The 21,056-nt window shown below is 44.8% G+C and overlaps 3 protein-coding genes across 4 annotated transcripts in view; all 3 read left to right on the top strand.

The window, feature by feature from the left end:
- Positions 1-35, top strand: part of ccne2 (cyclin E2) — a 6,411-nt gene extending 6,376 nt beyond the window's left edge. The window contains exon 11 of the mRNA XM_070835818.1: positions 1-35. This exon is cut by the window's left edge and continues 1,335 nt beyond it. The gene's annotated coding sequence lies outside the window, so the exon portion shown is untranslated.
- Positions 36-2,578: 2,543 nt separating this feature from the next.
- LOC139205559 (tripartite motif-containing protein 16-like) lies at positions 2,579-20,195 on the top strand. Of its 2 annotated transcripts, XM_070835815.1 has the most exons (3): positions 2,599-4,692; positions 5,390-6,616; positions 19,063-20,195. In XM_070835815.1, exon 1 carries the CDS (start codon positions 2,605-2,607, stop codon positions 4,309-4,311), a length of 1,707 nt encoding a protein of 568 aa, XP_070691916.1. In that variant the 5' UTR covers positions 2,599-2,604; the 3' UTR covers positions 4,312-4,692; positions 5,390-6,616; positions 19,063-20,195. The 2 variants fall into 2 exon arrangements, with proteins under 2 accessions (XP_070691917.1, XP_070691916.1); XM_070835816.1 differs by lacking the exon at positions 19,063-20,195 and having other exon boundaries at positions 2,579-4,692; positions 5,390-6,895.
- LOC139205560 (tripartite motif-containing protein 16-like) lies at positions 16,711-18,537 on the top strand. Its single transcript, XM_070835817.1, has one exon. The coding sequence runs from the start codon at positions 16,753-16,755 to the stop codon at positions 18,370-18,372; it is 1,620 nt and encodes a 539-aa protein (XP_070691918.1). The 5' UTR covers positions 16,711-16,752; the 3' UTR covers positions 18,373-18,537.
- Positions 20,196-21,056: the final 861 nt, after the last annotated feature.

Here is a 21,056-nt window from a genome sequence, read left to right as displayed (position 1 = left end):
ATTGGGATGTTTTAAATAAATGAAGTGAAATGACAGTCTGGTGGTTTCCTGTCTGTGTGACGCCTGCAGGTGCAGAGGAGAGGCCTTCATGGGTCGCTGGGTTTGTGGGGGAATATCATCGACGTTTTTATTTACAATGCAGTAAAATAAGGAGGGAAAACACTGAGAGGGTGAGGGAGAGGAGCGTGATGAAGATCCAGCTGAGAGATGTGACGTTGGCGAACGAGTCGAGTCTTTTGAACGGCTCTTTTAAGTGAACGATGAGAACCGATTCACAGTTGCGAGTCGTTCTTATATGCAAATTGTCCGTGATGCCTTCAGGTGTCACCTGTGTGCCCCACGAGTCTGAGTCGTCCACGCTGCCTTCAGGTGAACGCAGCTACAGGTGTGCAGCATCAGGGGAGGAGATATTAGTGAGCGCCGCCCGACCGGACTGAAGACATTTACATTTAGCGCTGGATCAATGAGCAGGAGATATTAACGACTGGAGAGAAGTTATTTGTTATTGTTTCCATTGTTCTGATGTGGATTCAAGTTCCTGTTTGTAAAGTAGTTCAGGTGAACACACACCAGGTAGTTTAGTACAATTATGCATTCACATTTGGATCTAGTTTTATTTATATTTTTTAAATATAAATAATTTCTCTGTATTAATGTTCATGTGAGTAAAATTTCACACTAAAGTTATTTTGCATGGAAGTTATCTGCAGCCTGAGTAGTTTTTATTGAGCCACAAAGTTTTTTAGGTGAAGGGCAAATTCAAAATAGTGATCAAAGCATGTTGGTACGGCACCATCTTATGGAACGATTCCACTGAAAACACAAGCCAAATGAAATTATAATCAATATTTCAGAATAAATATGTAGAAGTTTGAATTATTCTGAACCAAATCTTATTTTACAACTGCTGCCAGTGATTGTTTCCTTGATGAAAACTAGTTTCCCCTGGTTGACTTCTAGTAAATAAATCAAATATAACAACGAGTCAGTCTGCACGCTGGAGTCTGGATTAACTATAGTCCTGGATCCTGTGCTGAGTTCATGAACCTCAGACAGTCAGAGGTGGTTTCAGGGACGCTGGGTTAGATTCTGTGATTTAATTCTTCAGCTCATTCTGACTTCATGTTTGTTGCTGAGAGCCGACTGTTGTGGCCTTTCTTTACCTGAGATCACCTGTCAGTCAGACGTCGTGGGCGGGACTTTGATGCTGTTCTGCAGATGTTTGAGCGTCTTCAGGCGGCGCTGCTTCCTGTGTCTGCTCCACCGCTCAGGACCACTTCTGTTCACCTGGACTGATGTTTGTCTGCATGTAAACGTCAAATATCTGCATTGATGTTCTTCGTTTGCTGCTTGGACAGAAACATTCTCTTCAGTCTCTGAGCTGTTTTTCCACAATTGATCTGCTTTCGCTTATTAAACTGCTAAATGTGTGCAGCTCAATACGAGCAGCTGATTTCACATGGTGCGCCCACAAAGCTAGCAGCGACGCTAACCACCTCGTTCCTCTGTAAATCTGCTTGACGTGAATGTAGCATCAGCATGTAGCCTTCAATAGAGACACATTTTAAGGGTTTAAAGCTTCTCATTAACAACAACCGCTGAGGAAACTACGTCCACGTGCAGCCGTTTGTGTCGTTTCAGGCCGACAGGAGCAGCGAACGTCATGGCGCTGTTCACACGGGGGATTTAAATGCATTCTGGGTAACGATTTCTGGCCGAAAGTCCTCAGAGGTGAGAGCACACTGAGCCTTGTTCACACGTATACGCTTATTTTCCTAAACGGACATTTTTCTCTTCTCGTTTCACAAAAATCTGGGATTCCAACAAGCGTGCCGGGCCAGTAGGTGGTGATAAAGTCAGAGAAGAACACTTTGAGGATTTTGTGCTCAATTTACTGCAATAAAATAAAATTAAAAAAAGAAACTGCCAAACACCAAACCTCAGAGGACAACGTTGGGTCTGAAAACTAGAAGGTGGACGAGGCCGGAGCCGCTCGGCTCAGTGTGAAACCAGACGGATCCTGGAGTCCCAGACTGCTTTAAAAAGACTGTTTACCAACACGAGGCCGGCTTCCTTTTCTGTTCAGCAACAATCTCAGTGTGACAGAGAGGTAAAATGTGTTCAGCTAAAGAAAACTGATGGCCATGATATAAATCTGCAATAACTCTAAATGATCCTGTTTCCATGTCGCCTCTTTTTAACATTTCTGTCCGTCTTGTTCTTCAGTAAAGTGGAATAAAGCCGCTCTGCAGTCAGAGGGCAGAGTTTTACTGTCATGTTTGTCAGTTATTGCTGCTGCAACATGAAGCAGAGCAGAATATGAGGAAGAGTTTGAGAAATATGGAGCCTGAGGAGGCAGGAAGTCCTTTAAAACTAAAGACTGCAGTGTTTTCAAAGGGAAGCAGGTTTTCACTGGAGGAAGAGGAGCAGCGCTGTCAGTCTGAACTTTCCTCCCTCGTTCAGAGTCAGTCAGAGCTTGATAACTCCTCCCTCTTCCTCCTGCTCTCAGTCTGAAGATGGGTGGGACCAACAAGTTCAGATCAAACCGGTTTTCAGTGACGAGGAAATGAAACTCAGACAGTCGTTGAGTCTCTGAGAGGAGAAATGGCGCAGAAAGGAGTCCAGCTGGACCGTGAAACCTTCTCCTGTTCGATCTGTCAGGACGTCCTGAAGAATCCGGTGACGACTTCCTGCGATCACAACTACTGCATGAGCTGTATTAGAGCCCACTGGAATAAAGAGGAGGATGAGAAGAGGATGTACAGCTGCCCTCAGTGCAGGCAGACGTTCACACCGAGGCCTGTCCTGCTGAAAAACACCAAGTTAGCAGCTTTAGTGGAGGAGCTGAAGAAGACGGGACTCCAGGCTGCTCCTGCTGATCACTGCTACGCTGGAGCTGAAGATGTGGCCTGTGATTTCTGCACTGGGAGGAAACTGAAAGCCCTCAAGTCCTGTCTGGTCTGTCTGGTGTCTTACTGTGAGCAACACCTGCAGCCTCACTATGAAGTGGCTGCCTTTAAGAAACACAAGCTGGTGGAGCCGTCCAGGAAGCTCCAGGAGAACATCTGCTCTCGTCACGATGAGGTGATGAAGATGTTCTGCCGCACCGATCAGCAGAGTATCTGTTATCTCTGCTCTGTGGACCAACATAAAGGCCACGACACAGTGTCAGCTGCAGCAGAGAGGACTGAGAGGCAGACAGAGCTGGAGAGGAGTCGCCTGAACATCCAGCAGAGGATCCAGGACAGAGAGAAAGACCTGAAGGAGCTCCAGCAGGAGGTGGAGGACATCTGCAGCTCTGCCGATGAAGCAGTGGAGCACGGCGAGGAGACGTTCACCGAGCTGATCCGTCTGATGGAGAGAAGGAGCTCTGAGCTGAAGCGGCAGGTCAGATCCCAGCAGGAAGCCGAAGTGAGTCGAGTCAAAGAGCTTCAGGAGGAGCTGGAGCAGGAGATCAGGGAGCTGAAGAGGAGGGACGCTGAGCTGGAGGAGCTCTCACACACAGAGGATCACAGCCAGTTTGTCCACAGCTACAGATCACTGCCAGCTCTCAGAGAGGACACACACTCATCCAGCATCAACATCCGTCCTCTGAGACACTTTGAGGACGTGACGGCTGCTGTGTCAGAGCTCAGAGAGAAACTACAGGACGCTCTGAGGGACCACTGGACAAACATCTCACTGACTGTGACTCAGGTGGACGTTTCACTGCCTCAACCAGAGCCCACGACCAGAGCTGGATTCTTAAGATATGCTCAACAGATCACACTGGATCCAAACACAGCTCATAGAAATCTGTTATTGTCTGAGGAGAACAGAAAAGTAACATTAGTGAAACAACAACAGTCTTATTCTGATCATCCAGACAGATTCACTGACTGGTTTCAGGTCCTGAGCAGAGAGAGTCTGACTGGACGTTGTTACTGGGAGGTGGAGATCAGAGGGTGGTGGTTTGATGTAGCCGTCACATACAAGAGCATCAGGAGAGACGGGAGATCAAATGACTCTGGACTTGGACTCAATGACAAATCTTGGTCGTTGTATTGTGACACAAACAGTTATCAGTTTTATCACAACAGTGTCCAAACTCCCGTCTCAGGTCCTTGGTCCTCCAGAGTGGGGGTGTACCTGGACCACAGAGCAGGTGTTCTGTCCTTCTACAGCGTCTCTGAGACCATGACTCTCCTCCACAGAGTCCAGACCTCCTTCACTCAGCCGCTACACGCTGGAGTCCAGATTTACTATTCTGGATCCTGTGCTGAGTTCATGAACCTCAGACAGTCAGAGGTGGTTTCAGGGACGCTGGGTTAGATTCTGTGATTTAATTCTTCAGCTCATTCTGACTTCCTGTTTGTTGCTGAGAGCCGACTGTTGTGGCCTTTCTTTACCTGAGATCACCTGTCAGTCAGACGTCGTGGGCGGGACTTTGACGTCTCCTCTGGCGGCCGACGATCAGCAACATGAACTATTGTCATGTTTTTCACTGTCACCTTATTGATCATTATTAGTCACAGTCCTGCTGTCAGCTCTACAGTTGATCTTATTATTATTATGGCTGTTGATTGGTGTGCACCCCCCCCCTCTGAGCCTGGGTCTGTTCCAGGGTTCTGCTGTTAGAGGGGAGATTCTGCTGTTAGAGGGGAGATTTTACATTTACAGGGGTGTTTCTACTGTCAAAAGGGAGTTCCTCCTGTTAAAGGGGAGTTTTTCCAGTTAAAGGGGAGTTTTTGCTGTCAAAAGGGAGTTCCTCCTGTTAAAGGGGAGTTTTTCCAGTTAAAGGGGAGTTTTTGCTGTTAAAGGGGAATTTGTCCTGTTAAAGGGGAGTTTTTCCAGTTAAAGGGGAGTTTTTCCAATTAAAAGGGAGTTTCTCCTGTTAGAAGGGAGTTTTTGCATTTAAAGGGGAGTTCCTCCTGTTAAAGGGGAGTTTTTGCTGTTAAAGGGGAGTTCTTCCTGTTAAAAGGGAGTTCCTCCTGTTAAAGGGGAGTTTTCCAGTTAAAGGGGAGTTTTTGCTGTTAAAGGGGAATTTGTCCAGTTAAAGGGGAGTTTTTCCAATTAAAAGGGAGTTTCTCCTGTTAGAAGGGAGTTTTTGCATTTAAAGGGGAGTTCCTCCTGTTAAAGGGGAGTTTTTGCTGTTAAAGGGGAGTTCTTCCTGTTAAAGGGGTGTTTCTCCAGTTAAAGGGGAGTTTTTGCCATTAAAGGGGAGTTTGTCGTGTTAAAGGGGAGTTCTTCCTGTTAAAGGGGTGTTTCTTCAGTTAAAGGGGTGTTTTCCAGTTAAAGGGGAGTTCTTGCTGTTAAAGGGAGTTCGTCCTGTTAAAGGGGAGTTTCTCCTGTTAAAGGGGAGTTCTTCCTGTTAAAGGGGTGTTTCTCCAGTTAAAGGGGAGTTTTCCAGTTAAAGGAGAGTTCTTCCTGTTAAAGAGGAGTTCTTGCCGTTAAAGGGGAGTTCTTCCTGTTAAAGGGGTGTTTCTCCAGTCAAAGGGGAGTTCTTGCCGTTAAAGGGGAGTTCGTCCTGTTAAAGGGGAGTTTCTCCTGTTAAAGGGGTCTTCTTCCTGTTAAAGTGGAGTTTCTCCTTGTAAAGGGGAGTTTTTGCTGTTAAAGGGGAATTTCTCCTGTTAAAGGGGAGTTAGTTCTGTTAAAGGTGAGTTTCTCTTGTTAAAGGGGAGTTCTTCCTGTGAAAGGGAAGTTTTTCCTGTTAAAGGGGAGTTCCTCCTGTTAAAGGGGTCTTCTTCCTGTTAAAGTGGAGTTTCTCCAGTAAAAGGGGAGTTTTTGCTGTTAAAGGGGAATTTCTCCAGTTAAAGGTGAGTTTTTCCAATTAAAGGGGAGTTTCTTCTGTTAGAGGGGAGATTCTGCTGTTAAAGGGGAGTTTTTGCATTTGAAGGGAGTTTTTGCTATTAAAGGGGAGATTTTGCATTTAAAGGGGTGTTTCTGCTGTTAAAGGGGAGTTCCTCCTGTTAAAGGGGAATTAGTTCTGATAAAGGGGAGTTTCTCCAGTTAAAGGGAAGTTTTTGCTGTTAAAGGGGAATTTCTCCTGTTAAAGGGGAGTTTTTCCAATTAAAGGGGAGTTTCTCCTGTTAAAGGGGAGTTTTTCCAGTTAACGGGGAGTTTTTCCAATTAAAGGGGAGTTTCTCCTGTTAAAGGGGAATTTCTCCAGTTAAAGGGGAGTTTTTCCAATTAAAGGGGAGTTTCTCCTGTTAAAGGGGAGTTTTTCCAATTAAAGGGGAGTTTCTCCTGTTAAAGGGGAGTTTTTCCAGTTAACGGGGAGTTTTTCCAATTAAAGGGGAGTTTCTCCTGTTAGAGGGGAGTTTTTGCATTTAAAGGGGAGTTTCTCCTTTTAAAGGGGAGTTTTTGCTGTTAAGGGGAGTTCGTCCTGTTAAAGGGGAGTTCTTCCTGTTAAAGGGGTGTTTCTCCAGTTAAAGGGGTGTTTTTGCTGTTAAAGGAGAATTTCTCCAGTTAAAGGGGAGCTTCTCCTTTTAAAGGGGAGTTTTTGCTGTTAAGGGGAGTTCGTCCTGTTAAAGGGGAGTTCTTCCTGTTAAAGGGGTGTTTCTCCAGTTAAAGGGGTGTTTTTGCTGTTAAAGGAGAATTTCTCCAGTTAAAGGGGAGCTTCTCCTTTTAAAGGGGAGTTTCTTCCTGTTAAAGGGGAGTTTCTCCTGCTAAAGGGGAGTTTCTCCTGTTAAAGGGGAGTTTCTCCTGTTAAAGGGGAGTTTCTCCAGTTAAAGGGGAGTTTCTCCTGTTAAAGGGGTCTTCTTCCTGTTAAAGGGGAGTTCTTCCTGTTAAAGGGGAGTTCTTCCTCCACTGTGTCCTAATATAATATCTGCTGTTTGCTCGTGTTCTTGAATCCTTAATGTTGAATTCCTGAATCTTTGGGTTTCTGAATTAAAGTCTCCTCTGATGAACAACATGTCTGATTCCTGGATTTCCTCCATGTTTCTCCAGTCTGAAGTCTTTTCTCACTCATTCTGCTTCACTGACTTCTGGAACCTTCTAGCTGAGGTCGGACACATTTTAGGGACATGAAGAAGAAGAAGGTCCTCCGAGAAACGACGTCACCAGAAGAAGAAGCAGCAGCAGCGTTTAGAGCTCAGAGGGTTAAAGCAAAGAGCTCCGATCAGGAGAAAATCTGAGACACGAGGATCAAAGAGGATCAGTTAACACCGAAAACACTGGTTCAGATTCAGATCTTTACACTTTTAGAGAAACCCAAAAGAAAACTGTAGATCCTTGAATTTCTGTCCCACTTTAATAAAATCATCCCGTACTGTAATTTGAAGTCGAGTAAAAATATCACTGAACACGAAACTATTAGAGGACGGAAGAAACGGGACTCAGGCGGACTCAGCGACCCGGCTTCATCTGAACGCCGCGACGGGCGGAAAATATTTCTAAAAACAGGACGACAGTCGCGTGAACTGTTCGATTTCTTATAACTTAAGGACTTTTTGAATAGTTGAAGACCGTCTGTAGTTTTGATGTAGTTTGGCGGCACAAGGAAAACGGTCAGAAGTTCAAAGTTCACCAGTAAATAACTCTGACATGGATCCACTGAAGTGAGGAAAAAATGACACGGGATCCCTTGAAGGAAACGGCGGTAGTTTCAGTCTGTACTCATGAACTGTGTGTGTGTGTGCACTCACAGATTTGACGGTCTGTTTGATGTAGTCCTTCTTGCCGGTCAGGTCCTGGTCTGGGTACGTGTCAAACACCTAAAAACACACAGGAAGGAAGGAAGAGCGGTGTTATTCTTATTTCAGAGCACGACAGATTTATTTCTCTCCGCGTCGACGGCCAGTCCGTCTCAGGCTCCTCACCCTCTGGCAGATCTGTTTCATGGTCATCTCCTCCAGGTTGGCCTCCTTCAGCAGACTCTGCACCGTCTCCTTCAGCTGCTCGTCGGTCGGAGCTTTCTTGATCATCTTGATGAGCGGCTCGTCGTCGTCCGAGCCGTCCTCTGCTGCAGGACAGAACAGAGGAGGAGACGCTCCGTCGCATTAACAAACTGAGACGTCCGTCACAGGCCGACACACACCATTCAAAATATAAGATATTCTTTACACGCAGTATAAAGGAGGATAAATCCCATGTGAGACGAACCAAGTGACAGTAATCTGTTGGTGAACTTAGTATAACTTGTATATTTCAGTCCCACGTTGGTTCAAATAGTAGAATACAAAAGGTTACGTTGAAGAAAAATATGCTCTTTGCAACATGCTAAAGGTAGAGCTAAAGCTAAAGGTAGAGCTAAAGCTAAAGGTAGAGCTAAAGGTAGAGCTAAAGCTAAAGGTAGAGCTAAAGCTAAAGGTAGAGCTAAAGGTAGAGCTAAAGCTAAAGGTAGAGCTAAAGCTAAAGGTAGAGTTAAAGCTAAAGGTAGAGCTAAAGCATAAAGGTAGAGCTAAAGCTAAAGGTAGAGCTAATGCTAAAGGTAGAGCTAAAGCTAAAGGTAGAGCTAATGCTAAAGGTAGAGCTAAAGCATAAAGGTAGAGCTAAAGCTAAAGGTAGAGCTAATGCTAAAGGTAGAGCTAAAGCTAAAGGTAGAGCTAATGCTAAAGGTAGAGCTAAAGCTAAAGGTAGAGCTAAAGGTAGAGCTAAAGCTAAAGGTAGAGCTAAAGGTAGAGTTAAAGCATAAAGGTAGAGCTAAAGCTAAAGGTAGAGCTAATGCTAAAGGTAGAGCTAAAGCTAAAGGTAGAGTTAATGCTAAAGGTAGAGTTAAAGCATAAAGGTAGAGCTAAAGCATAAAGGTAGAGCTAAAGCTAAAGGTAGAGCTAATGCTAAAGGTAGAGCTAAAGGTAGAGCTAAAGCTAAAGGTAGAGCTAAAGCATAAAGGTAAAGCTAAAGGTAGAGCTAAAGCTGAAGGCAGGGGCGCCGTCAAGAGGGGGCCAGGGGGGGCCGCGGCCACCCCTGAAAAATGCTTGCCCCCCCCAGTTCTGATAGGTCAAGTTCACATTTGAGAATTTCGCAAATTGTAACTATGTTGTCCGAGTGCAAGTGAAGGCAGCACTGAAACTCAAACTCAGAGACGGACAGTGGAAGTCATTTTCAACGGCAGCTGTTGAGACGAGCAGACTACCAACAGGTAAGTCAGTCAAACTGTACTTACTTTTAGAACAAATAGTGTGTGTTTGGTAAACTGTGTCTGTGCTGAACCTCCTGCTGGCTGCTCTCCGTTACTGAGCATCTCATTAGCTCGTGTTAAGGATCACCAGCACCTGTGCCGTGATGCTACGGCACTTTTCAGACAATGAAGAGAAAGTCTACGGACATCTCTTCCATACGTGTGATGATGCAGACCAAGATAAGACCGCCGAGCAAACCCATGAGCAGACAGGGACAGAGACAGAGCAGGGCAGAGGAGCAGGGTCAGACAGGACACAGCTGATCATCCTACTGATGGACCAACAGGTGAGCTGAGAACATGAAGAAGTAAGGCAGCAGGTCAGACAGGACACAGCTGATCATCCTACTGATGGACCAACAGGTGAGCTGAGAACATGAAGAAGTAAGACAGCAGGTCAGACAGGACACAGCTGATCATCCTACTGATGGACCAACAGGTGAGCTGAGAACATGAAGAAGTAAGGCAGCAGGTCAGACAGGACACAGCTGATCATCCTACTGATGGACCAACAGGTGAGCTGAGAACAGGGTCCCTCATGAGGAAATGAATGGCAAGAGAGTAACTTCACCTGGATAAACGTGTGGTAACAAGGTGTCAACACTGAGTTATGAATCCTGGTGCAACAACAGAAAGCTTCTTGTTCATGTTTACTGGTAGAAGAGTTTGAACAGTCAGAACAGAACTGACTGTGGGTCCATAATACAACTGTAATCTGATTACTATGAACAGCTACTCATGTTGTTACTGTTGTTTTTGCTGCTGCTATTTTAAATTCAGAGTAACTTATCGTCCTCATGTTTCATCACAGATATTTCCCAGTCAGGATCAGAGGGGCCCCTCGTGCTCTTCAAGGGGACAGAAGACGAGGCTTCAAGAAAGACTGGCACAGTGCTCACACATGGCTAGAATCCTCTCAGAGCTGTGGTCAAATGTCTACTGTCAAAGACAATGCTTTAGTGGACACAGTCTGTTACATGTTTACAGCAGAATAAAGCTGTACTGAAAACAATCAAAGGCCTCTGTGTGCTGCTTTTAAACTAGAGTAGACTTGTTCCCTGTTACTGTTTAGTTCATTACATGAATCTACTCCCTAATAGTAAAGCTGTATAATACAACTACCCTATTAGAGCAATGAATTTCCTAACTCACAAACAAACCAACACTAAATAAAACAGGCTTGTCCTGCATTAGTCCATGTACATCTGAGTAACACTAACTGTAAAATTAGAAAGTATATGAGTATGTGATTCCTTAACTCTCATACTGACATCGATTTTGACTCAATACTTACAGCAGCTTTTCTTCTTGAAATTCCGTTGTTGTTTTTGGTTTTGGTGTGCCACCCCAGGATTTTCAATGGCCCTATCTGGCCCCCCCTGTGAAAAATTTCTGGGGGCGCCCCTGTCTCATGATGTCAGAATGTGAACAGCTCGATGAGGAGGACTGTTTAAATACCAATTCTACCTGAAGCAGGAAATGTATTGGTGGATTCAGGGATCAAACCTGCTGTGAATGTTGCTGTGAAGCTTCTTGTTAGAGAACAGCAGCTGGTGCAGAAAGTACTGAGACACTGAACAGTTGGACATTCAAGAGTTTAGAGAAGGTCACATTAAGTTCACCTGGAAAGGTGAGAAAGCATTTTAGGTTCATCCTGAGACTTCACCTGAGCGCTGAACATCCCTGACTCTTAGTGAGGAGTGTAGTTCACTAATAAATCTCTTTAGTTTCCTGGTGTGTTTCAGGTTCTCCTTTATCTCTGCCACAAACACTAACCTAACAGTCAGTAACGCCGTGTTCTTCAGAGTTTCAGTTTAGTCCCGGTCCAGAGCGGCGAGGCTTCGATCAATCAGTCTTTATTTATAGAGCTCCAATTCACAACAGCGTTATCTCAAGACTCTTTCCATAAAGAGCAGGTCTGGACCAAACTCTTTCATTAGAGAGAGACCAACGATTCAGGGATTCAACATGAAGGATTCAAGAATCCCCTCATGAGCTGCATCAGATGTTATATTGAGCAACAGTGGAGGAAGAACTCCCCTTTAACAGGAAGAAACCTGGAACAGAACAGAGACAGAAGAGACGACACAAACAGCAACCAACGTACTAGCAGTGACTACAGCACTAACAATAGGAGTGTGACTAAAAGATTAGCAGTATGATATTACTTCGGTCTGCAGTGTGGTCGTCCCTCCGGTCCAGCTCTCAGAGCGGCTCAGGGACAAATAAACACCTGGTGAAATACAGAAAGGAGATCACTGCTGCCTCACCTCAGCGTCCTCAGCCTGCAGGTCAGGCTTTGGAGAGGTTTGATCCCCAAGTCGGATTTAAACGTCTGAGTCGAGGCGCCTCAACTGGACCATCACTGATGAACAGACAGACAATTTGTTGAAGACATCCGCTGAGAATTATTAAAACATCAGTCATCAGAGATGATACCTACATTGCCGATCGGGATCCTGAGAGGGACGTCTCTCGTTCTGGAGTCTTTCCTGAGGTGGATCTCCTCCGGCTTTCCCGGTGAGGTCGGCAACACAAACGACGACGAGACGAGCTGAAGGACAACATTCAGAGCCAGACTGGTTCTGAATGTTGTCGTCTTTCATAGGCTGGAAATGTGAACATGGAAACCCACCAAAACACTTTTAACCTGCTTGAGATCCGACTCTGTTCTTCCAGGTTTGGATTTAATTCACACATTTTCCTTTTCATTCAACTTCCCGGATTTTTCCAGGACTTTCCTTGAATAAAAGCTGCTTTTCCACGATCCAGGAATGAAACATGACAAGCTGCACTTCAGGGATTCATTTAACCAGAATAATATTAATGTTATAAAAATACTAGTTTGGTGAATTAACACAGTTTTAATCCTTAAAAAAAAAAAGACTTGCCCCAATAATTCAATAAATTCTGTCAGAGAGATCATTTTAAAACACACTTTAGATCAGGGAAGTCTGTGAGGATAAAAAAACACTGGGTTGGATTTTAATTAACACATTTTGATTTCTGTTTTTGCAATAAATGCTCAAAGTGACTTTTCCAGGACTTTCCTTCATTAAAAAGTTGGATTTTTTGGCCCAGAAATGCAGAAAATCATCAGACCAGGGATCCCAGACTGATTCATTACTGCATTAATTACTCATTTAAATACAGGCTTTGTTGTTTTTAAATAAGATGCACAAAGTTCCCTGATTTTCCAGGACTTTCTCTTCCCGTTTTTAACTCCACAGCCTGCAGAAGGAACATTTTCACGGCAGCAGTTTGAGCGCTGCTTCCACACAGATCACAGACGAAGGTCATTTAGTAAAACAGCTAAAACAAAAACAGGTTTCAGACCACATGAAGACGATGTTGTTGAAAAAAGGTAGAGCTTTAATCAGCTGGTAAATTTCTCCACACGGTTCATTAGAGTGACTGACGGAGCAAAACCACCAAACAGAACAACAACAAAGCAAAGTCCAGGAAAATAAAGGAGTTTAAGTGAGTTCATCAACTATTTATGTCCACGGTTTGATCCACAAGTAGAAAAGTGAAGTCCTGTGAGTCCAAACATTTTTCCTGTAATTACATTTTGTTTGGGTACATAACTGCTTCTTTGTGTATATAGGTGTTAACCACTGTATATATTATATTCTGCTATTTAATTTTCTTGCTATTTAATTTTCTAATCCTTTAAGTGTTTGCTTTTTGTCTGTTTCTCCCTGAGCTGCTGTAACAGCAAATTTTCCCCACTGAGGGATCAATAAACGATATCTTATCTTATCTGAACTTTCCTCCCTCGTTCAGAGTCAGTCAGAGCTTGATAACTCCTCCCTCTTCCTCCTGCTCTCAGTCTGAAGATGGGTGGGACCAACAAGTTCAGATCAAACCGGTTTTCAGTGACGAGGAAGATATAAATCTGCAATAACTCTAAATGATCCTGTTTCCATGTCGCCTCTTTTTAACATTTCTGTCCGTCTTGTTCTTCAGTAAAGTGGAATAAAGTGGTGAGAGAGAGACGAGCTGCAGGTCTGAGTTTAGTGTGAAGTTTGTACTTTCAGCAGGCGAAGAGAAAACAAAGAGGAAACAGAGCATGTGTGAAGACACACACACACACACACACACACACACACACACACACACACACACACACACACGTGCTGTGTTTGGTCTCTTTGAAGTCTGGGATTGTGAGTACAGCAGCTTGTTCTACCTGTCAGGTGTTGTCTGGGAGTTTCACTGCTGCTATTCCTGAGCTTGAGGCTTAAATGCTTTCAGGTGGTGCTTCAGTCAGATTCTCAGGAAAACCTCCTTCTCTACGTTTTTATCACAAACTGATATGAAAAATGACCCTCGCCTGAATTCCCTGTCGATTGTGCGTCAACTTGTAGCTTTTGGCTCCTCAGCAGAGGACAAAAGTGATGAACTACGAGCCACCGGAACAATCGGACACTTGATTTGCTGCCAAACGTCCTGAAACCTGAAGGTAGCTTGTTTTTGTTTTTCTTCTGTTTCTCCCCCCAAATGCTCCCGACCTGTTTGTGGCTCAACGATTCCCGTTTTCATTCCTTCTCCTCTATCGGTGCGACCCGGTTGCACGCTCTCGTTACAATCCTGGAAAACTTGACTCGCATAGGAAAACTGCCTGCAATTGCTTTTCGTTGTAAGTGCTTGTATTTATTGATCAGCCTCAGTGTATGAAAAACAAAATGTCTGTTCATATGTAAGAAAAACAAATGTTTCAGCGCTGAATGAGCTTCAGTTGGATCACTGCCAAAGCCAACAGCTATTTATGATTTTGCTCCGCCGCCCGTTGTTGGATTACAGTTCCTCATCAAATGTTGTGTCCTAGCTCGTCCTTTCTTAGTGCCTTTTTAAAGAAAACAAACATGAACTGTACAGCGACGTAATTTAAGCTAGAGCCAACAAACCTGTGACTGTAAACCTGAAACCTCTTGGGCTCGACGGAGACTCTGCAGTGAACAACCATGTCAACTGTAAGTAGATGTGAAAGAATGTATGTTTTTGTAAATAGAGCAATTCAGAAATGTGTAATTTTCTTTTATATTGGGATGTTTTAAATAAATGAAGTGAAATGACAGTCTGGTGGTTTCCTGTCTGTGTGACGCCTGCAGGTGCAGAGGAGAGGCCTTCATGGGTCGCTGGGTTTGTGGGGGAATATCATCGACGTTTTTATTTACAATGCAGTAAAATAAGGAGGGAAAACACTGAGAGGGTGAGGGAGAGGAGCGTGATGAAGATCCAGCTGAGAGATGTGACGTTGGCGAACGAGTCGAGTCTTTTGAACGGCTCTTTTAAGTGAACGATGAGAACCGATTCACAGTTGCGAGTCGTTCTTATATGCAAATTGTCCGTGATGCCTTCAGGTGTCACCTGTGTGCCCCACGAGTCTGAGTCGTCCACGCTGCCTTCAGGTGAACGCAGCTACAGGTGTGCAGCATCAGGGGAGGAGATATTAGTGAGCGCCGCCCGACCGGACTGAAGACATTTACATTTAGCGCTGGATCAATGAGCAGGAGATATTAACGACTGGAGAGAAGTTATTTGTTATTGTTTCCATTGTTCTGATGTGGATTCAAGTTCCTGTTTGTAAAGTAGTTCAGGTGAACACACACCAGGTAGTTTAGTACAATTATGCATTCACATTTGGATCTAGTTTTATTTATATTTTTTAAATATAAATAATTTCTCTGTATTAATGTTCATGTGAGTAAAATTTCACACTAAAGTTATTTTGCATGGAAGTTATCTGCAGCCTGAGTAGTTTTTATTGAGCCACAAAGTTTTTTAGGTGAAGGGAAAATTCAAAATAGTGATCAAAGCATGTTGGTACGGCACCATCTTATGGAACGATTCCACTGAAAACACAAGCCAAATGAAATTATAATCAATATTTCAGAATAAATATGTAGAAGTTTGAATTATTCTGAACCAAATCTTATTTTACAACTGCTGCCAGTGATTGTTTCCTTGATGAAAACTAGTTTCCCCTGGTTGACTTCTAGTAAATAAATCAAATATAACAACGAGTCAGTCTGCACGCTGGAGTCTGGATTCACTATAGTTCTGGATCCTGTGCTGAGTTCATGAACCTCAGACAGTCAGAGGTGGTTTCAGGGACGCTGGGTTAGATTCTGTGATTTAATTCTTCAGCTCATTCTGACTTCCTGTTTGTTGCTGAGAGCCGACTGTTGTGGCCTTTCTTTACCTGAGATCACCTGTCAGTCAGACGTCGTGGGCGGGACTTTGATGCTGTTCTGCAGATGTTTGAGCGTCTTCAGGCGGCGCTGCTTCCTGTGTCTGCTCCACCGCTCAGGACCACTTCTGTTCACCTGGACTGATGTTTGTCTGCATGTAAACATCAAATATCTGCATTGATGTTCTTCGTTTGCTGCTTGGACAGAAACATTCTCTTCAGTCTCTGAGCTGTTTTTCCACAATTGATCTGCTTTCGCTTATTAAACTGCTAAATGTGTGCAGCTCAATACGAGCAGCTGATTTCACATGGTGCGCCCACAAAGCTAGCAGCGACGCTAACCACCTCGTTCCTCTGTAAATCTGCTTGACGTGAATGTAGCATCAGCATGTAGCCTTCAATAGAGACACATTTTAAGGGTTTAAAGCTTCTCATTAACAACAACCGCTGAGGAAACTACGTCCACGTGCAGCCGTTTGTGTCGTTTCAGGCCGACAGGAGCAGCGAACGTCATGGCGCTGTTCACACGGGGGATTTAAATGCATTCTGGGTAACGATTTCTAGCAGAAAGTCCTCAGAGGTGAGAGCACACTGACCCTTGTTCACACGTATACGCTTATTTTCCTAAACGGACATTTTTCTCTTCTTGTTTCACAAAAATCTGGGATTCCAACAAGCGTGCCGGGCCAGTAGGTGGTGATAAAGTCAGAGAAGAACACTTTGAGGATTTTGTGCTCAATTTACTGCAGTAAAATAAAATTAAAAAAAGAAACTGCCAAACACCAAACCTCAGAGGACAACGTTGGGTCTGAAAACTAGAAGGTGGACGAGGCCGGAGCCGCTCGGCTCAGTGTGAAACCAGACGGATCCTGGAGTCCCAGACTGCTTTAAAAAGACTGTTTACCAACACGAGGCCGGCTTCCTTTTCTGTTCAGCAACAATCTCAGTGTGACAGAGAGGTAAAATGTGTTCAGCTAAAGAAAACTGATGGCCATGATATAAATCTGCAATAACTCTAAATGATCCTGTTTCCATGTCGCCTCTTTTTAACATTTCTGTCCGTCTTGTTCTTCAGTAAAGTGGAATAAAGCCGCTCTGCAGTCAGAGGGCAGAGTTTTACTGTCATGTTTGTCAGTTATTGCTGCTGCAACATGAAACTGAGCAGAATATGAGGAAGAGTTTGAGAAATATGGAGCCTGAGGAGGCAGGAAGTCCTTTAAAACTAAAGACTGCAGTGTTTTCAAAGGGAAGCAGGTTTTCACTGGAGGAAGAGGAGCAGCGCTGTCAGTCTGAACTTTCCTCCCTCGTTCAGAGTCAGTCAGAGCTTGATAACTCCTCCCTCTTCCTCCTGCTCTCAGTCTGAAGATGGGTGGGACCAACAAGTTCAGGTCAAACAGGTTTTCAGTGACGAGGAAGTGAAACTCAGACAGTCGTTGAGTCTCTGAGAGGTGAAATGGCGCAGAAAGGAGTCCAGCTGGACCGTGAAACCTTCTCCTGTTCGATCTGTCAGGACGTCCTGAAGAATCCGGTGACGACTTCCTGCGATCACAACTACTGCATGCGCTGTATTAGAGCCCACTGGAATAAAGAGGAGGATGAGAAGAGGATGTACAGCTGCCCTCAGTGCAGGCAGATGTTCACACCGAGGCCTGTCCTGCTGAAAAACACCATGTTAGCAGCTTTAGTGGAGCAGCTGAAGAAGACGGGACTCCAGGCTGCTCCTGCTGATCACTGCTACGCTGGAGCTGAAGATGTGGCCTGTGATTTCTGCACTGGGAGGAAACTGAAAGCCCTCAAGTCCTGTCGGTTCTGTCTGGTGTCTTACTGTGAGCAACACCTGCAGCCTCACTATGAAGTGGCTGCATTTAAGAAACACAAGCTGGTGGAGCCGTCCAGGAAGCTCCAACATAAAGGCCACGACACAGTGTCAGCTGCAGCAGAGAGGACTGAGAGGCAGACAGAGCTGGAGAGGAGTCGCCTGAACATCCAGCAGAGGATCCAGGACAGAGAGAAAGACCTGAAGGAGCTCCAGCAGGAGGTGGAGGACATCTGCAGCTCTGCCGATGAAGCAGTGGAGCACGGCGAGGAGACGTTCACCGAGCTGATCCGTCTGATGGAGAGAAGGAGCTCTGAGCTGAAGCGGCAGGTCAGATCCCAGCAGGAAGCCGAAGTGAGTCGAGTCAAAGAGCTTCAGGAGGAGCTGGAGCAGGAGATCAGGGAGCTGAAGAGGAGGGACGCTGAGCTGGAGGAGCTCTCACACACAGAGGATCACAGCCAGTTTGTCCACAGCTACAGATCACTGCCAGCTCTCAGAGAGGACACACACTCATCCAGCATCAACATCCGTCCTCTGAGACACTTTGAGGACGTGACGGCTGCTGTGTCAGAGCTCAGAGAGAAACTACAGGACGCTCTGAGGGACCACTGGACAAACATCTCACTGACTGTGACTCAGGTGGACGTTTTACTGCCTCAACCAGAGCCCACGACCAGAGCTGGATTCTTAAGATATGCTCAACAGATCACACTGGATCCAAACACAGCTCATAGAAATCTGTTATTGTCTGAGGAGAACAGAAAAGTAACATTAGTGAATCAACAACAGTCTTATTCTGATCATCCAGACAGATTCACTGACTGGTCTCAGGTCCTGAGCAGAGAGAGTCTGACTGGACGTTGTTACTGGGAGGTGGAGATCAGAGGGAGGTGGGGGTTTGGTGTAGCCGTCACATACAAGAGCATCAGGAGAGACGGGAGAACAAAAGACTCTGGACTTGGACTCAATGACAAATCTTGGTCGTTGTATTGTGACACAAACAGTTATCAGTTTTATCACAACAGTGTCCAAACTCCCGTCTCAGGTCCTTGGTCCTCCAGAGTGGGGGTGTACCTGGACCACAGAGCAGGTGTTCTGTCCTTCTACAGCGTCTCTGAGACCATGACTCTCCTCCACAGAGTCCAGACCTCCTTCACTCAGCCGCTACACGCTGGAGTCCAGATTTACTATCCTGGATCCTGTGCTGAGTTCATGAACCTCAGACAGTCAGAGGTGGTTTCAGGGACGCTGGGTTAGATTCTGTGATTTAATTCTTCAGCTCATTCTGACTTCCTGTTTGTTGCTGAGAGCCGACTGTTGTGGCCTTTCTTTACCTGAGATCACCTGTCAGTCAGACGTCGTGGGCGGGACTTTGACGTCTCCTCTGGCGGCCGACGATCAGCAACATGAACTATTGTCATGTTTTTCACTGTCACCTTATTGATCATTATTAGTCACAGTCCTGCTGTCAGCTCTACAGTTGATCTTATTATTATTATGGCTGTTGATTGGTGTGCACCCCCCCCCTCTGAGCCTGGGTCTGTTCCAGGGTTCTGCTGTTAGAGGGGAGATTCTGCTGTTAGAGGGGAGTTTTTCCTGTTAGAAGGGAGTTTTTGCATTTAAAGGGGAGTTCCTCCTGTTAAAGGGGAGTTTTTGCTGTTAAAGGGGAGTTCTTCCTGTTAAAAGGGAGTTCCTCCTGTTAAAGGGGAGTTTTCCAGTTAAAGGGGAGTTTTTGCTGTTAAAGGGGAATTTGTCCAGTTAAAGGGGAGTTTTTCCAATTAAAAGGGAGTTTCTCCTGTTAGAAGGGAGTTTTTGCATTTAAAGGGGAGTTCCTCCTGTTAAAGGGGAGTTTTTGCTGTTAAAGGGGAGTTCTTCCTGTTAAAGGGGTGTTTCTTCAGTTAAAGGGGTGTTTTCCAGTTAAAGGGGAGTTCTTGCTGTTAAAGGGAGTTCGTCCTGTTAAAGGGGAGTTTCTCCTGTTAAAGGGGAGTTCTTCCTGTTAAAGGGGTGTTTCTCCAGTTAAAGGGGAGTTTTCCAGTTAAAGGAGAGTTCTTCCTGTTAAAGAGGAGTTCTTGCCGTTAAAGGGGAGTTCTTCCTGTTAAAGGGGTGTTTCTCCAGTCAAAGGGGAGTTCTTGCCGTTAAAGGGGAGTTCGTCCTGTTAAAGGGGAGTTTCTCCTGTTAAAGGGGTCTTCTTCCTGTTAAAGTGGAGTTTCTCCAGTAAAAGGGGAGTTTTTGCTGTTAAAGGGGAATTTCTCCAGTTAAAGGGGAGTTTTCCAATTAAAGGGGAGTTTCTTCTGTTAGAGGGGAGATTCTGCTGTTAAAGGGGAGTTTTTGCATTTGAAGGGAGTTTTTGCTATTAAAGGGGAGATTTTGCATTTAAAGGGGTGTTTCTGCTGTTAAAGGGGAATTTCTCCAGTTAAAGGGGAATTAGTTCTGTTAAAGGGGAGTTTCTCCAGTTAAAGGGGAATTTCTCCTGTTAAAGGGGAGTTTTTGTTGTTAAAGGGGAGATTTTGCTATTAAAGGGGAGATTTTGCATTTAAAGGGGTGTTTCTGCTGTTAAAGGGGAGTTCCTCCTGTTAAAGGGGAATTAGTTCTGTTAAAGGGGAGTTTCTCCAGTTAAAGGGGAGTTTTTGCTGTTAAAGGGGAATTTCTCCTGTTAAAGGGGAGTTTTTCCAGTTAACGGGGAGTTTTTGCTGATAACGGGGAATTTCTCCAGTTAAAGGGGAGTTTTTGCATTTAAAGGGGAGTTTCTCCTTTTAAAGGGGAGTTTTTGCTGTTAAGGGGAGTTCGTCCTGTTAAAGGGGAGTTCTTCCTGTTAAAGGGGTCTTCTTCCTGTTAAAGGGGTGTTTCTCCTGTTAAAGGGAAGTTTTTGCCATTAAAGGGGAGTTCTTCCTGTTAAAGGGGTCTTCTTCCTGTTAAAGGGGAGTTTCTCCAGTTAAAGGGGAGTTCTTCCTGTTAAAGGGGAGTTCTTCCTCCACTGTGTCCTAATATAATATCTGCTGTTTGCTCGTGTTCTTGAATCCTTAATGTTGAATTCCTGAATCTTTGGGTTTCTGAATTAAAGTCTCCTCTGATGAACAACATGTCTGATTCCTGGATTTCCTCCATGTTTCTCCAGTCTGAAGTCTTTTCTCACTCATTCTGCTTCACTGACTTCTGGAACCTTCTAGCTGAGGTCGGACACATTTTAGGGACATGAAGAAGAAGAAGGTCCTCCGAGAAACGACGTCACCAGAAGAAGAAGCAGCAGCGTTTAGAGCTCAGAGGGTTAAAGCAAAGAGCTCCGATCAGGAGAAAATCTGAGACACGAGGATCAAAGAGGATCAGTTAACACCGAAAACACTGGTTCAGATTCAGATCTTTACACTTTTAGAGAAACCCAAAAGAAAACTGTAGATCCTTGAATTTCTGTCCCACTTTAATAAAATCATCCCGTACTGTAATTTGAAGTCGAGTAAAAATATCACTGAACACGAAACTATTAGAGGACGGAAGAAACGGGACTCAGGCGGACTCAGCGACCCGGCTTCATCTGAACGCCGCGACGGGCGGAAAATATTTCTAAAAACAGGACGACAGTCGCGTGAACTGTTCGATTTCTTATAACTTAAGGACTTTTTGAATAGTTGAAGACCGTCTGTAGTTTTGATGTAGTTTGGCGGCACAAGGAAAACGGTCAGAAGTTCAAAGTTCACCAGTAAATAACTCTGACATGGATCCACTGAAGTGAGGAAAAAATGACACGGGATCCCTTGAAGGAAACGGCGGTAGTTTCAGTCTGTACTCATGAACTGTGTGTGTGTGTGCACTCACAGATTTGACGGTCTGTTTGATGTAGTCCTTCTTGCCGGTCAGGTCCTGGTCTGGGTACGTGTCAAACACCTAAAAACACACAGGAAGGAAGGAAGAGCGGTGTTATTCTTATTTCAGAGCACGACAGATTT

This window comes from Pempheris klunzingeri, chromosome 8 (genome assembly GCF_042242105.1).
Source record: "Pempheris klunzingeri isolate RE-2024b chromosome 8, fPemKlu1.hap1, whole genome shotgun sequence".
Taxonomy (NCBI): Eukaryota; Metazoa; Chordata; class Actinopteri; order Acropomatiformes; family Pempheridae; genus Pempheris; species Pempheris klunzingeri.
Note: the sequence above shows the minus strand (reverse complement) of the source record. Positions and strands in the feature narration are given on the sequence as shown.